The sequence below is a fragment of the Apis laboriosa genome, unplaced genomic scaffold (assembly GCF_014066325.1).
Source record: "Apis laboriosa isolate Shangri-la unplaced genomic scaffold, ASM1406632v1 scaffold69_cov144, whole genome shotgun sequence".
In the NCBI taxonomy this organism is placed as follows: Eukaryota; Metazoa; Arthropoda; class Insecta; order Hymenoptera; family Apidae; genus Apis; species Apis laboriosa.
This window is the reverse complement of record NW_025224165.1, coordinates 3,271,037-3,289,843: the sequence shown is the minus strand read 5'-3', so window position 1 is coordinate 3,289,843 and position 18,807 is coordinate 3,271,037. Positions and strand designations below refer to the sequence as shown.

Below are 18,807 nucleotides of genomic sequence, written 5' to 3'. Positions count from 1 at the left end.
ATCATCAACAGCAGTTGGACCACTTTTTTAAATTATGAAATAATGAAAAATTTTATCATATCCATATATTTACTTTCGCATAACAATGGTTACCTTTTACAACAACGTAAATCTTAAGGATAAATTATTTTAAAAAACCATTTATTTATTTTTCATAATTATTCTTTCTCCATAATAAATATATAAAACGTCCATATTAAAAATTATCCAAAAATATGTTTCGTCTACAAACGTTCCAATTTTTACAATTTTCTTGACGAATCCGGATAAATTATTTTAAAAAAAAGGGTTTATTTATTTTTCATAATTATTCTTTCTCCATAATAAATATATAAAGCGTCCATATTAAAAATTATCCAAAAATATGTTTCATCTACAAACGTTCCAATTTTTACAATTTTCTTGATGAAATGTTCATATTAAAAATTATCCAAAAAAATATTTCGTCTACAAACGTTTCAATTTTTACAATTTTCTTGACGAATCCGGATAAATTATTTTAGAAAACGGTTTATTTATTTTTCATAATTATTCTTTCTCCATAATAAATATATAAAGCGTCCATATTAAAAATTATCCATATTAAAAATTATCCATATTAAAAAAATGTTTCGTTTACAAACATTCCAATTTTTACAATTTTCTTGATGAATATACTTGTTGCACTTATTTTTGGTTATTATGCACGATTATACGTAATTTTGACGGCAGACGTTCTGACAGGTATATTTTAAGCTGAAAAGGAACAATAGCCGTCCACATACTTCTCTATTTGCACACTTATCCATTGTTCCGAGGCTGTAATGCTTTTTCTAGCGTATGCATTCTTCACGCTCTCGCCTTTGTCTAGTTGCGCAATTCACGCCCCCATGTCGCCCCTTTCACCGCAAAATTCACTTTTCGACACGCGACAAGACCTTTCTTTTTCCCTCCCCCCTAATTTTCACGAGTTTCTGAGTGTCGTGTGATGCGAGAACGAATATATGTATCGCTCTAAGGGTACGAAATCTTGTGATGATATTAATTTTCTTCCTTTTTTTTTTTTCGATTGCTTTCAATTAATAATGCATTTTGAATCGATTTATTCACAATAGAAGTGAAATCTTGTACGATAATTGAAACTTAAATCGAGTGAAACATCGAATCCTTAATTTGTCTGTTGCTAAAGTTTCTGTGAATTTATCTTGATTTATTTTAAGATTTTTTTTAATAATTTTATAATAAAATGCGTATATTTATATTTCAATCAATTTGTGAATAATTAAAATTTAAATTCGAAATATATAATCAATCTAATCGATAATTCGATCTAGATGTCAATTGTTAATCTGGATATTAATTATTCATCCATTAATTATCTGATCACTTGGTTCTAAATTCTAACTTTCTAACTTTGCACTCCATTTGGTTGATAAAATTTTAACATATTCTACAATTCTCTGAGAACAGAATCATCGATTCGAAAAATAATTCTAGAATAAGAATATAAATTTTGTCAAAAGCATTTGCACATTATCCATATAATCTGTAACTCTACTGTTAATAATTCTTAACATTTTATGTTTATTTCTCACCTTTAGAATCGAATCTCCATCTCGTGAAAATGTTCTTCCTCCACATAGAATAATATATTGATCTGAATAACATCATATATTTCCATAATAAGGAGAAATATAAAATCAATGAACCATTCTTTCATAACCTCGTTACGAAGTTCGAGTGTTGGATCGATACACTGGATCGAAGTTTGCTGGTGAATCCCTGCTCGAAGAATGTAGCTCTATTATCTTCTTCATAAATAGCGAGATACTTGCTGATATAGCGTTTTATCAAAAGATTCACCGACCGTGCAAAATTTTTTCTCTTTTGTTTCGGTATCTGCATAAAGAAAAAGAAAACAAAAGGTGAAACTTTTGAAAGTATTTCAATAAATGAAATTCTGTGTTTCACTATGTGTTAAAATTCGTGTAAACAAATTTTCTAAGAACGTTGAATTTTTTTTTTTTTTTAATCTTTGTCAATAATGCACATTTGAACATTTGAGAAAATTTAATTCTTAATTAAGAATTTGTATCTGAAATATCGTTTAAAATAAATATTCGACAATAGATGTAGTATTATAATTATAGATTATTATCAAAGTATTAAAAAAAAAAAAATAATGTAATGCGTAAAAATTATTTAAAATATTTTGCTTTAATATAAGTTCAATTTTACACTTAAAATAATAGTAACATGTTTTTTTATATTATAAATAATAGAATAAAATCCATTAATTTTGGAATTCGTTCCTACATTTTTCTCTTGAAATAATTAAATATTCGTATCTGTTAATGGCACTAATAGCTAATCCAATATATAAAAAGAAAAAAGGATTTTCCATTTTTACGTTCCATTTTTAATCATCAAAGTCAGATCGTATCGATGATGGAATTAAAAATTAAAATAATACAAAAGAGTTGCGTTTAGATTAAATTTTTGGCGAGTGAAAGAAATAATATAGGGAAAATTCATGTAAGTCCATTTTGTCTAATCCATCTTGGCAGCAACGCTTTCACGCGCCTAAATGAAAATTGACTGGTGCTCCATCACACGCTCAAACTACGTGTCTGAAACTCGCCGTTGTTACGCCGTTGTCCCCAAAACTTTGAGTAATTATCGAAACTTTTGGCTTCGAGGAATAATGATGCATGATTATCGATACTGTTAGTGCAAGTGAAACAAAATTGAGTTGATTTTAATCGAGTGCACTGATGAAGGCTTAAAGCTTTTTCTTTTCTTTTTTGCAACTTTGAAAATTTCTTCAAACTCTAGCATTTTCTTCCAATACATGCCAAACACTTGTTGTTAATTTTCGTTCAATTTTTATTTTTTTCTCGAGATAAATTTTTGAAAATAAAAAATTCTGAATATAAGGATTAAGATATTTTCTTTATTTTTAATTACACTGTGAAGAACTTTCTCGAGATAAATTTTTGAAAATAAAAAATTCTGAATATAAGGATTAAGATATTTTCTTTATTTTTAATTCTACACTGTGTAGAACGATTAATGTGCATCAATTAATTTTTTTCTATTATTTTAATAAATATAAATTACAAGTTTTAAATTACAAAATGTTTAGAGCGGTTCAAATTGGGAAAAGATTTCCGCGATAAAGTTATATTCGAAACTTTAGAGAGTCGTGTTTCATCCCTCCAAAGAGATTATTCCACGTGTAATCTATTATATTCTACAAACTTTCGTTACAGAAGTAGAATTTTCGTATTACCTTCGAGTTTCCTTGTAGAATAGCATTCGAACACTTTCTGTAAACTAGTTATGTATAAATAATACTTCGCAGAATAATTTCAGGAATCGTTCTCATGGCTTTCAACTTTTGTAACAATAATCCTTAACTTGAAAAAGTTATTTGTCATAACTTTCTCAGGATAAAGAAAAAAAGAGAAATATTCCCCATTTATACAAAAATATACAACAAATACAAATTTCGATATACACTTCATTTGCATATTTCTATTCACATATTTCTTCACAACGAAAGAGTTTACTTAACACGATCATTTGTTTACCCTCCAAGCTATAATATATACTATATTCTATATATACTATATACTATATTCGAACAGAGGAGCAAGAGAGAAAACGAATGGAATTTCGGGTATATCAATCGATATTTCCATGCATATCAACGATATATACACACGTTGTGCACTCTAACTATTCGATAATTTATATTCAATGATTATTTCCCTTTATCGTCCCTTATTAATATCTCTTATTAATAAATATAAAGTTTCTATTATTATCTCGTTGGTGAATGCAAAAGTGTTCAAAATCGTGTTCCAGAGTTTTCATCGAATATACGTAATATATTTGATAGAGCGAAATCGGTAAATATCCGCGCGTTAATTGGTCGGCGGCTGCATTAGCGCCCCCACACGCATAAGAGGTGTGCATAACTCGGTCATCGCGATGTCATCGTGGCGTAACGGCAGTGCCTCATCGCGATAGAACTAAACTAACTTCCCTTCTGGTTGGACATGTTTAATAAGGCTTGGGCTAATTGCATCAACTATTAACGTTGCAGTTACCCGGGCAACGCGAATTGCATTAATGCTGCGGGCCGGTGTCGTTCGTGACGTTCGACTTCCGGCCGTGGCCAAATCATTGGAATCGGGAGGGGAGAATATCTATTCGAATTATTTTCTTCGATTTACAAACTTGGAAAATTTTTTTTTTTATTTTTATTTTTTTTTTTTTTTCGTAAATAAGGAAGAGTTCTTTTTTTTAAATGAACTTTAGAAAAAATTGATTTTACGTGAAAGTTTTTTATTCTATGTATAATTTATGTTATGTTCGTGTTAAAAACAGAATTTAAACGAATGAAATGAATTTTAAAACAGCGTTCACGAATGTCTTCGTGAGTCATTTAATAGATAAGAAAAGATCGTTAGGAATAACCTTGGCTCCGATTTTTGGATGAAATTTTACGAACTTGAAATAATTAACGAAAGAGTATTGAAATTAATAATAATAATTGATAATTGTTAAAAAATAATGGACATATATGTGAATGAATTTAACGTGTCTTTGCTTAAATAATTGTCTAATGTTAATTTATAATTAGTTACTATTATTACATTTTTATCTTCGAGTTCACACTTGTTATTTCTCAATAATTTATTTCTTTATTACGTTATACATATTTTCTTTCTATTATTGCTATTTCGATCGATTTTTAGTTCGTTAGCCCATCAAACTTTTCCACGATTATTTAAAATTTGATATCTCGAAATCGGCTGATCGAAAATTGCTCGTGATAGATTCAACTATTATTAACTCTATCCATCGTTGCTGTTCGAAAAAATTTCCATTTCTAGAATATTCGATTGCTACTTTCTCTCGATTTATCAGAAATTTTTTAATTTTAACGCGATAAACGAATTAATCGAATTAGGGATTGATTAAAAAGTGATTTTAAATTTGTATGTAATATTTAAAAAAATATTACAATAATTGTACAATTAATACGCATAACCAAATTGATTCACCTCTCAGAGAATCGACGATTATTTTCCTCTGATATTAAACTTGATTATTCCTAACATGTCCATATCTGCTGTGTACATATGTATATGTATAAGTCACATAATCAATAGGATATGTACAATATATGCGTGAAATGCGCAGAATTGTGGGATATTAATCGATAACGTGAAATTACTATGAGATTATTGCTGAGAGATAATACAGCAAGGTGATAATAAGATTCTATTATCTGTATAATCTCTCAACGTGAATGGAATCTTTTGTTAAATCCATCCTCGTTTATAAAATATCGTTTATAAATAACATAACAATTCAATGTACATACAATTATCTTTAAATTAAATCCTTTTCCTCTTTTAATTTTTCTAAATTTCATCGCCCAAAATTTTTCTCGAACTTACAATTGAATTCATTCAATTTGTGACCTTATGATTTCCATAATTCGATTTATTCGTCTAATAATTTTAAAAAGAAATTAAATTAGCCAAATGTTGACACGTGTTGCTTCAAAAAGTTGTTTGTTCAAATCGACGACTCGTTAGCGGTTCATACCCAACACTACCGTTACAAACTTACACTACGTACTCTAATCTCAATGTTTTTTCTCGATCAATTTGCACGTGGATTTGCCATTTAATTTACACACAAAGCTTCCATTTAATAAATAGATTTCACACTATTGAAACATATTCGAATCGAGATTGACAAAAACAAAATATCGAATGTGTCACGATATGCGTTAAGTGAAGCGTATATTCCAATGGGATCCATTTATAAGAAACGTTGTCCCAAGTAGTTCTACAGTTGCTATGGGTCGACCATTCTCGCGGACAATTTAGCAACGAACGTCGTTTGTCCCATCAATAGCGTCTTCCACATATTCCATTGTTGTACTCGATTCGTAGATCGATCATTTAACCCTTTTTAATTTTTTCCTTTTACCTAGCAACAACTCTTTAATTCATTTACAAAAAAGGATCTAAAAAGAGGGTAAAATAAGATATAAATAAAATATCGCGTAAAGTCAAAATTAAAAAGTATTTGAAAGAAAAACAAAAACATTTTAAATTATTTTAGAAGCTACTCGTATAATACTCGACGAGCCACAGTCAATATAGGAGTCCTAAGTTTAACGGAATTGAAATTGAACGTGGAAGACGCATTTGAGCCAAGTGTTTCTTTAATAAACAACCTCGCGTAGAAAAAAGGATTCGAGAAATTTTTGAACCTACTCTTTCCACTCGCCAGTTTCTTCACTTTCAATTTACGTAATATGAATTATTCATTCTCTTTCCCTGAAAACTTGTTGTTGTTGGAATTGGAACGGTTTATCCTTAATACTCGCTTATTTCAACTAACCTTTTAACTATTTTTTTTTCCCCCTTAAACTTTATTTTCATAGAATTAAGGTATTATATAAATCACTTTCGTTCACATCATAGCCATCTCTCGCTAATAATTAATAAATTCGATGAAAATTTTTCGAAGAAGAATCGAGCAATTTTCACATCGAATATATATATATCGTTGGAATGTTCGTGGAAATGACAGGTGGACATTCACCAATTTCATTAGTACGTAAGGTAAGCGGAATATCGGTGCATCGACTGATGCCACCGGAATGCATCGACCTCAAACCTTTGGGTGGGTTTTGATAAGTGAACGCCGCCGGTGCGTCGATCCTCCTCCTGTGCGCCGCGGTTTCCATTTCGCGATGGCCAAGCATTATCGAGGCCGCGGGCTCGATCCATCATCGAGGAATAAAGTTCCATAAATCACCGTGAAAATTGGAACCGTTGCTTCTAAGCTTGATCGAACGATTTTAATTCGATCCTTCTTCTTTCGAAACCAGCGTTGGAAATTCGTTGTATTTGCCCCATTGATGAGAGTTGTTAAAATTTGTCAACTTGTTTCTTGGAATTGTAAATATTATTGAAGCGAAGAAGGGAGAGTTTATCAGAGATTAGAGTATAGAGTATATATTTATTATAGTATAGAGATTTGTCAGAGATATAGAGTAAAGTGTTTATGTTGTTAGGGTTTTTTTTGGATATTTTTTATGGATATTTTTGGATATTTTTTATGGTTTTTTTTGGATATTTTAGACCAAGTTTTTTTGTTTGAAATTTGGATTATTTGTATATATATTCTTGTGATTTAAGAAACGTATGAATATTTGGGAAAATATGAACGATGTGGGAAAAAATGTTGGAGAGAAATTACAGGGTATGCAGATATTTTATTCGACTTTGCAGTCACCTTGGAAAGATTTAATTTTTAAATAGAAATCTGTAATAATATTTTTTAGTGTGCTGCAGCTATTAAAACAAATTCATGGAGCAGATTGTCTTAAAATTATAAACAATAGGACATGTTTTTGATAAACAGGTGAATAATAATTTTTGCCGAGTTCCTTTAAATTATTTATTCTTATGACATACTTTATTACTTATTTAATCATTATTTCTATATTTTATAAATTTTAATATATATTTTTATATAAATAATAAAATTTTCAATTTTAAATCTTTAAGTAAATTATTTAATTAAATTTTTTAAATTATATCTATAATATTAAAATTAATTTAATAAAAAAATTTTATAATAAACTTATAGTTTATCCTATAAATTTTTAATATAAAAATTATAAATTAAATTTATAATTTTAATTTATAAAATTTTTATATCTAAATTAGTGTGCACACTGTGTAATTCTATTCTATTCCCTTTTTTTAACGTCGAAAAATATGTTGAAAATCGTCGCTAATTTTTTGGAATGATGGCGCGTCTCTGAACTTTTAAATAGTATATTTAGTATAGAAAAAGAAATTATCAGAAATGAAATTTCAAATGAAATAAATTTATATCTTTTCCATCGTTTTTAAGATTTTTCTCGAAAATTTTTCATTAATTGAAACTGCCTGTTAAATGAATATTGAAAGGAATCTCTCGTATCTATTTTCATAAATGTATCTTAATCAAGATATATTTGATTTTGTAATGTGTTACGAGAAATCCAATATTTGGCAAAAATTTCTCTGAAACCCAATTTTTTTCAAAGTTACTTTTTTTTTTTTTTAAATAAATTTACTTTTTTAACAATCGTTATCTTTGAAAATGAAGGTAATGCAATATCAGATTACACGGATTATTCATCAATATCGCACGATACGATAAAAATGTTTCAACTTCTGGAATGGGGAAAATTTTCAAAATTGATACGCTTTGTGTTTTATTAAATTGTAGATAATATCTCTTTTTCATCATACATCGTTCATCGAAAATTGTTATTTCATTCCTATGAAGAATATTTTGTAAATATCAATGGATGAAAAGAAAAAAAAGAAATGAAAGAAAATTTATTACGTCAAATATTTTACAAAACTGTTATGTTAAATAACATATTATTTCGTCTAAATTATCCTTAATGTCGTCTTTCGACGATGAATGTACATACGTGTTTCCGGTACGCTTCTTGCCAACCCCAAATGTTAAACCATTACATTCGGCTAATTTGATTTTCTGACACGTGTATACAAGGTTTTCGCATACGATTTAATGGCAGACATCGCCTCTTCCACCTACAATATCACCGTGCTCGTTTCACCGTGATAACGAGGCATTATCGCCAGTCATATCGTTATACTAACGATGCTGGCTTTTTTTCCGGAGGAGGAAATAATGTTACGAAGAAATTGATCGATATTTTTTTTCTTCATGTTCGAAGTAAATAGATCTTTTTTTATTGTCGTAAATAATTAAAAAAAGAAGAAAAATTGGTAGATTATTCAAAAACTGAACTACGAATATGATAAATGGTATTTAAAATCAACGATTAATATTTAATATTAATCTGATCTATATTTTATCTTTTTCTTTGTTTTCACCATCGACGTGTTTAAAAAATTATTATATCGTCCCCACTTTTAATTCATTTGTTCAAACTGTTATTAAAATTTAAATCTACTCGATATTCATAATTTCCAATGTAACTCTACCCTATGTTAATGCTATTCCCTCTATACTAATTAATTATCCTCCACTACATCAATAACACCACAAATTTTATTCACAATCATTCGTTATCGTTAATTACGTTTCATCGAGTTCAAAAATTCTGTATTATATCGACTCTTCAGATATATATATATATATATAATATATATATATATATAAATATATATGTAATGTATGTAATATTATCTCTGCTGTAACCGCTAAGCCGCAGGCAATTAATTAGTTGAAACGTTCAAGTTCAAATTAGAGCAGAGTGATAATAATAATATCCCAAAATAAAAGAGGGACGTGATTGTTAGATTAAAGAAATTTTCGAACAATGAAACATACTAGCCTTTTCTCATGATTAATATATTTATACAAAAAAGAATAGTAATAATTATTATAATTCAATTATAAAGAATGACACATGATATGTAAATAATGAAATATTTATGATATTTTATTTCAATATAATATTTCAATATATTAATTCAAATTAGAACAGAATAATGATAATAATATCCCAATTTATTAGGGGAACTGTTCGATTAAAGAAATTTTTGATAATGAAACACGATTATTATATTTCTAAAAAAAGAATAGTAATAATAACAACAATTACGATATTTTATTTCAATATATAAATTACATATATATGTAATTATCATATATATATATATATCATTATCTCTTGATGAATTTATCAATTCATCAATTTTTACAAGGTCACTTAATTCCCTTGCACAAATTTCGTTCTCGAGCCGTTACACCACCAATTAGCCGGACACCATTCGATCAATTAGATAGGTTTACCATTAAATAGTATATACGCAGAAATTCATGCGTACAATTGGATTCGTATGTGGACCAACGTACATGCCAACCTTGCCAACCTCGCGGATAGCTGTGGATCGATTACGTGACAGTGGCCATTGTGGATGCACCGGGCCGCAATGTGNGAAAAAATCAAATGTTCGAATTATAAATATATATATTTCTCTTTTTAATTTAAACTGTTGTTCTTTTAATTATTTTCGTGTTCAATTATATTTATAATTAATTTTTCAATATTAATAAAGGCTTTGTCACGATTTTTATTTCGTTAGTCCAGAAAATGTCCAAGGGATGCTAAAATGTATTTCGATTCGAGAATATACGTATATTTTACGATTTAAAAAAAAATGGTAATTTGAATTTTCAAGGGAAAAAATCAAATGAATTATAAATATTTATATTTCTCTTTTTAATTTAAACTGTTGTTCTTTTAATTATTTTCGTGTTCAATTATATTTATAATTAATTTTCCAATATTAATAAAGGCTTTATCATGATTTTTATTTCGTTGCAAATCTTGGTCCTGAAAATATCCAAGGAATGCTAAAATGTATTTCGATTCGAGAATATACATATATTTTTATCGATTTAAAAAAATGGTAATTTGAATTTTCAAAGGAAGAAATCAAATGAATTATAAATATTTATATTTCTCTTTTTAATTTGAACTGTTGTTCTTTTAATTATTTTCGTATTTAATTATTCATGTTTAATATTTTACAATAAAAAAAAATGATAATTTGAAGGGAAGAGGTGAAATGTTCGAAAGATTTCTCGAAATAAACTAGTTCCTGAATAAGCTAATATACAAATTAAATATTAACAAGGCTTCCTACGAAAAGATTAAACTTGAAGGATAAATAGAATTTCAAGTAAATAATATATATATATATATTTCTCTTTTTAATGTAAACTATTGTTTCTTTAATTATTTTCATCTTCAATTATATTTACAATTAATCAAAAATAAAAGATTAAAATAAAGATACTGGTGACTTCTTTCCATCAATTAATACTGCATAGGTACTATCAATTAATTTATTATTACTACTTCGAAGCATTTGTTCTTATTGATTATTAATTGGCACTCATTTATCACTCATTTATCACTCATTATCACTGCCTTTTAAATTTTACTTTAAAAATCGATCGATTGTAGAGGATATAATTTAAATTGCAAGAAAATTAAATTACGTTATTTCTTACTGTTCTTTATTATTTATTTATTTATTTTCATTAATCATTATTCATCCGCAATTGAACAGAATCCATCAATCTCATACATTTTAGAAAACAGAGTTTTTCAATTAATCCCAATTTATCTTACTGTTACTGACGAGACTCGATCAATAATCAACGCGTTCCCTTTTATTTGCAGGTTTTCCAAGAAGCTTGCAGCGCTTCTAACGATTTGTCTTTTGGCAACACGCACTGGTGAGTCTTTTTTCTTTCGTATTCGTAGATAATTCCAATCGTCTCAATTTTCGAATCTACAGAAGGTAAAGAATTTTGTGCGAAATAAAAGATTATCTTATTTTAACCTTATATACCCTTCGTCCATTTTTGCTTTCCTGTAAATATAATAAATACATATTTATATTAAACACAATATATTCTCTAAAATATGAATAATTAATAACATGTGAATAATTCCTATTTCCAAATTCTTTTCGCGTTTCAAGATTAAAAAATATATTTCGAAAACCAAAAAAAAAAAAAAAAAAAGGAATCGTCTTTTATAAATCTGAAAGATTATAATCACAATTTAACACGTAAATTAATTTTCACCAATTCTATATTTACATAAATTTCGTATAAATCGTATTTGAAAACGTCCATTTTTATTTTTATCCACGTTAAAAAGATCTTTTATTTACATTCACCCGAACGAGGGGTGAACTCGCCTCGAATACGTGGTCCACCTCTGAAAACGAAGATTTACAGGACCGCACAAAAGATGGTTGCGGAAGAGTGTGAAAGATACGAAAGAGAAGAAGAAAGGGAGGCATTTCCCGTTTCCTGTTAGGGAAAGCAGCAAACCTTCCACCGTCTTGCTTCCTCCTCCCTCCACCCCTCCCTCCTTCTTAGAAAACCGCGGCTGGAAAAGGGGGAAACGTCGCACAACGTGATTCGAATAATTGTGTGTTAACAAAATTCATCTTCAAATTTATAAAAAATAATTCTTTTGATGTACAATAAAATTTTAAATCCTCTTCTTAAAAAAATCATAAAGTAAGAGAAATATTCTGTAAATTTGTTAAAAAGCATTTAAATTTCAACTTTTAATATTATCAATAAGTTTTTTTTTTTTTGTAAGTTAAATTTAAAGTTAAGTAATTACTTCATGTTCCATGCAAGAGTCGAATATATGGAAAGTAGAAAATTTCTACCTTTTTCTTTTTTATTTTCATATTTGATTTGCAAAACTTTGCGTCGTCTCGTCCCTTTTCCTCACCCCATCTTCGCTCTATTTTGGTTATTTCGGTTGCACGCGTCGTTGTTTACCTTTCACCCCTCACCACGAATGCATATTTCTTCTCCTCTTTGCATTCACCGCCGTCTTCGAGATTCGAGATTGAAAATTTATGGGACAAACTGTAAATTTATAATAAAAATTAATTTTAACTTTATGAGGATAATATTTTTAGTTTTAAGGATTTAAAAATTAAATTTTACACTTATCGTGTAAAAATGTATATTTAAATTATTTAATTATATCAATTTAGAAGAAACTTGGAAAATATATTATTCATCTGTTTATCAAAAATATGTTTTATGAAATATGTTTTATAATTTTAGATCAATCTGCTCCATGAAAATAAAATCTTTAAATAGTATATCGACAAAGATAGCATAATAAATAGTCATTTAATTGAAGAATTGAACGAATGGAAGTGACTGTGCTGTTTTTGTTTCGAGAAAATCTTTTTTGTGACATGATTTGATTCTACGATACCCCTCAAATTCTTTTGTATAATATACACGTAAGTAGTGATGCAATTAGGCAGAATTGTGATTCTAATTAAGAATAATTGATGGAAATTTCGTTCGAAGAATTTTCAAGTATCAGAGAGACTGTTGTAAGTACATTGGCTAATTTTTATAATTAGTCAAATAATTGACAGACCTTTCCATTATAATTCCATTATAATTAATTATAATAATGTTAATTGATAAAATTATTCTCTTCGAGAACACAAGAGAATAAATAGGTTAAGTCTCTTTTACAATTGAATGATCCACACAATGATAATTTATAAATAGAAAATTTCGAGAAATATAATAAAACTGTAATAACCATAATTTCCATATTTCTATATTTTGAATATTTTACGTCTCTCTGCGCACGAATATATCACACAGTTTAACCAATAACTGAGCTTATGAATCACTATGAACTGTTGTATCACCGTTCTCGATTATTTTCCCGCGCATGATGATGTAATATCACAGCTTGTTTACCACACCAAGATATTACCTACTATTACGACACAGGCAGTATTCATTTATTCGCAGAAAAATGAATTCCTCTCTCTCTCTCTCTCTCTCTCTTTCTCTTTTCATCGAAAAACCAATATCGCATCATTAATAAAAAAACAAGATGTAATACACCACGTTAAACTTGAAATAATAAAAGAAATATCATTTATTCGGAGAGTAATTCCGTTTTTTCACACGAGTGTCGCTAGTTGAATGTTTATCCAGCCAACTTCATTCTAAACCGTGTTGTTATTATATATATTTTGAATGTTGGCATTTCATCGTTTATTTATAAGAATAATTCGTTTAATTCTGTCCACTTGTATGTAGATAACAAAAATGCAACATCAAAAAGAACATTTTTGGCATATATTTTACTTTTTTTATTGTCGAAAAGATTATATAATTTTATATAAATTATATAACTATAGAATTTTAACATGTGTATATGTCTATATGTATGAGCACATTTGTAATATATATATATATAATTATATATAATTGGATTAAGATTATTACTGTTCAGGCAAGAAAAAAATTATGCAAAGTTTATGAAGAAGGTATATTAACAGCCAATGTCAAAACTGGTTTTCAAAATTTCGTTCCGATTTCAATTTTGATATTAAAAATACTTTCTGGAAGACAAGTTGAAGCTGATTGAAACAACTCGAGAAATTACACATTAGATTGAATTCTTCCATGTGCCATTAAAAAAGTGTAAAAGTGTCTCATTGTCAAAAAACGAAATTACCTTCCAAACAACGCGATACATCTGAAGAAAAAAAAGAAAAAATTCAAATCTCTCAATTCTCAAATCTGCGCCCAAATCTGTAATCAAATTCCATTCAATTACGTCCTCTTTAGTAGTATTTAAAGAGAGTCACGTCAGAGCGCGCGCCAACTCATTCATCGTCGATTTCCTTTCCAGGGGGTAACCACCCCCCCTCCCCCTCTGGTGGTTGAAACACATTAGGATATTTCGAATTGTGGTCCACCACCATTAATTGGCGCATTTTCGAGGCATCCCTTTTTAAACGCTTCTCCTCCCCCTTTTGAAAAAAAGGGACAACACAAAGGCTTGCTGTGTGTCCACGATTGATCGACTCTGGTGGACAACGTTTGCTCGAATACGTTTGCACGTCAATCACGTTCTAACGATGCATTCAAGTGGGAAGTGTATCGCTTAATCGGATTGGAAAAACGTTCGTCGAATAATTTTCAAAAATATTGTATAACACGTGTTTTAGCTATCTCTCCCTTCTTCAGAGATCGCAGCACCGAATCGAAGAGTGGATTGAGATATTTCTGGAGTGAGAGATAAAGAAAGATAAGGAATTTTTGTGAACAAAGAAACTTTTGTATTTATACATAAATATTTTATATAAATTATATAATTATATAATAGTTTGAACATTCTATATGTATGAGCATTTGTATATAATATATGTAATTGGAAATATATGTTATTTCTTTGATGCAAAATGATGAGGAATTGATTCATTAAGCAATAATTATTGCATTTTATAAATATTCGTGTAAATTGTTTTGGAAGCAGTACAATGGATTATTGTTATTGAAATATTTTTTCCTAATTTTCATAAAAGGAAACTATTTGTTGTTGAAATAGCTTTGTTTTTATTTTTTCCAGGAATTATTAATGGTATTGGTTTATTAATAGTATTGGAATGATTAATAATATGCATAAATGTCCTTCTCCAATCACCAAAGATTATATTTGATAGGGAAAATTAGATAAATTATTACACAATTTACACAAATTTGTAATAAATGTACCGACTGTAATTTAACAAAGTAGAAAAATTTACGAGATATTCAGTAGTAGACACGTTTTGTTATAAAAGTTTCCCATTGTCGTTTAAATTCCAATATTTTTTTAAATTTTCTGTTTTCAGTTTTCTTTCTTTTTTTTTTTTTTTAACAATCAGAGTTTTTCCAACAGTTTTTTCGTCAAAAGCTTGTTATTTTTATGCTCACTGTTTTGACAAGTAATTGTGAGAGTAAATTTTTTTAACAACCAAAATTTTCTAACGAGGGAACATCTGAAAATAGTTTGTTAAATATTTTGAAAACAGCGGTAAGAAGAAAGATTACACGAAATAACAGGATATTTTTTGTTTCCAAAATTTGTTTTAAAACAACGATATGTAAATTTTCAATAATTTATTCGATCGAAATATCTCGTTTCGATAAAACTTCAAACTATTAATTTATTTCTCGAGAAGATTAAGAATTATTCTATTCACTTGAGAAAAAAATTTTATATCTATTTTATCGGCATCGTAATACACATATTTTATATGAAATAAATGTGAATATAATATATATTTATTACATAAAATTTTTCAAGAATACTTCGACATCGTCAAAAGTGGAGAACAAGTAGAAAAGTAAATTATTATATCAAGCGTCTAAATAACTCGTTGAACGACGAACAAGTTGATTTTTACTTATTAAGAAAAATAATAGAGGAACTGGAAGAAGAGCAATAAAACTTTTAAATAAATAAAATAAAGTTTGAGAAACAGTGAATGGCCTGGACAACTCGATTGATACTTAGTTTTCCGGTAAAAGGAAAATCTTTCGAGTTTTCCAATCTGATTTTTTTTCCCCTCGCAATTTGTGAAATTTTTTACAAAATCTTCGCTTATCTCGATTAACGAATCGAGATCATCAGAATTGGAAAATTATTCGATTCGAAATTACGATTTTTTTTTCTTTTTTTAATATAACTTTGCAACAACACAGAATACGAAACGAATATAAAATTTTTCGTTTAATCGTTCTCCTCAGAAAAGGTATTTTAGAATTATTCGAATTATTCGAAATATTAGAGAATTTTGAAAATTTTTAAAAGAAATTACTCGAAATATGATCCATTATATGTACACATGAATTTTCATTAAAATCAGAATTTTTTAATGATAACAAATAATGGCAATTATTATGACGTAATGAGTCATAAACATCCTCCATAAAGTAATAACACAAAGATTTCTGCGATTGACTGAACACGTCGTAATTTCTTTTACATTTTAAATTCACATTGAACTTTTTCATACGAGATATTACGAAATATTATATCACGAAACGAAGGGAAACCGAATTATCGTATTAATGTATTGAATATATACAGTAAAAAGTTCCGTTTTCAACCTTATGCGCATTGTTACAATGTAAATTCTCGTTTACACGAGAAATTTTCGTCATTTTCCGTTACGCAGTAATAAAGTAATTATTTCATTCGTGCAACGTTCTTCGCGAAACGGATAAATCACATAGTTACTGGGGAAAAGTAGGTTATAATTAAAAAAAAAAAAAAAAAAAAAATTACCTCCATTTCGAAAACTAAAATTTACCGTATGAATTTTTCATGCATAAACTTTTCGTTCGCAAAAATTCTTAAAATTATTTTTCGAATGCAACGAGACGTGACGCTCTTAAATCCGCTATGATCCTCGAATATTTCCAGTTACAAATGAAAAAAGAAAAAACGAGGAAACTTTTTAATAAATGTTTCGAATAAAATTGAAAAGTAAAATCTCACGTATTAATATAAACAAGCACTTTATTTATATTTTATTCAAAAAAAGATCGATACGATTTTAATATTTTTAGAAGACAGAATAAATTTCTCATTCGTTGAATCATCCAATAGAACCATTAATAATTATACGAATAAACAATTATTTAAATAAATATAATTAATAAAGTTTGATTTACCAAATAATTATATCTAATAAAAATTTAAATTAGTTATCCCCAAATCTTTTAATTTAATTTACAAAAGAATTTACCAAAAAAATTATATACATATACATATATAAATTATTATAATACTCATTTCCAATTATTCCAAAAATTCCTGTCCAAACCTTTAAATTTAATCAAAAACCGTATTAATATTTTCTTCAAAAGATTAATTAATTTTTCCATTATATAAATCGCATAAAAATTTCGTCCATATATATAAATTCCTCTATAATCATAAATTTCAGTTTCCAAAACAAATCGTATCCGAGAGATCTTATCCGAAAGGGAAAGACGCATTAATCGAACTCGATGTTCTGCGTGTCTTGATGAAACGTGATACGATGCTCGAAATTATCCACAGGTCACGAGTTAGCGCACTGTCATCTCGTCGGTGAACGCCGGCTCGAGACTCATTCAGGAGCCCGTTAAATACGGCCTCGACGAGGCAGCGCAGCAACGAGTTTCCGATAATGGCGGATCCAGTCGGCCGTATTACTGGATAATGCGCCGCTCAATAATACGCGCTGCATTCGTGTCTGCTCGATCACATTTCTCGATCGGTTGAAAAGTCTCCGCATCTCCCCTTCGCTCATCCGTAACCCTTCTTTTCTTCTTCACTTTTCCCTTTTCTCTTCCTCTTCTTTTTCTTCTTCTTTTTCTTTCGCCAACACGACCTCGTCGTCGGCTTACGGCGTCCACGTCGCCGTATCCATTTCCGCTTCCTCCCCGCCATTATTTCCCCTTGCCAGCGTTCTTTCTCTCGTTAGAGAAGCAATATTTGCTTCTCTTGCTTCGAGTAATATTTATCTTGAGATAAATGTTTCAGATGCTAAGCAGCCATCTTAGATTCTTCGGTTTTAGGTAAAATAATTAATATTTTAATTTTATATTGATGTACCGTTGGTTTTTAGTTTAAATTAATATTATTCTGGGAAAAAAGAAAAATTAAAGTATGTTGAAGAACTCTTTGTTAATTAAATCTTTTAATAATAAATGTAAAGAAATTGGAATAAGAATTGGAATTGTATATATTTATATATATATATATAAAATGTTTTTATTTCAACAATCTTCATAAAATAAAGTACCTTAATCTTGTTTAAAGCATTGCAATTTAAACCAATGAATTTTTATCGTTCAAGTAAATTGAAAAAAATTGAATGAACAAATTGTAAGTAATGGTGGTAAAAAATATTTTTATAGAAAAATTTTGTCAGTTATATTGTGATGTAGAAAGAAAGATTAAGAAAACTATTGGTATTCATAAATATTTAAAATAAAGGAGATGAATTATTATATCAAAAAAAGTATTTCATTTTCAAAGTTATATTGAAATAAATAATAGGCTTTTATTCATTATAATTGAATCACAAATATCTAATAGTTTTATTGGATTTAACAGTTTTGATAATTTTATGTGTGCTATGAAATTTCAGTAGTTCATACATATTTTGGCTTCCTTCATTATCGTTTTGCAAAGAAGCGATAATCTATACCTTTATAGATTCATTATGAGAATTATTGAAAGATCTTTGATGAAAAATTCTTATTAGTGAAATTATGAATTTAAATGATAGAATAACTGGAAAGTATTGGATAAATGTGAAAGAAAATTCTTTTTACAATTAAAAAAATAAATTTAAAAATGAAAATAAGCAAGTTTATTTGTAT

The 18,807-nt window shown here is 28.2% G+C and overlaps 1 protein-coding gene across 1 annotated transcript in view; it reads left to right on the top strand.

Annotated features, from left to right (window-relative positions):
• Nucleotides 1-18,807, top strand: part of LOC122719037 (cadherin-87A) — a 285,642-nt gene that overhangs the window by 133,321 nt on the left and 133,514 nt on the right. The window contains exon 3 of the mRNA XM_043944556.1: nt 11,264-11,319. Coding sequence (XP_043800491.1) covers nt 11,264-11,319 — 56 coding nt within the window. The remainder of the gene's footprint in view (nt 1-11,263; nt 11,320-18,807) is intronic.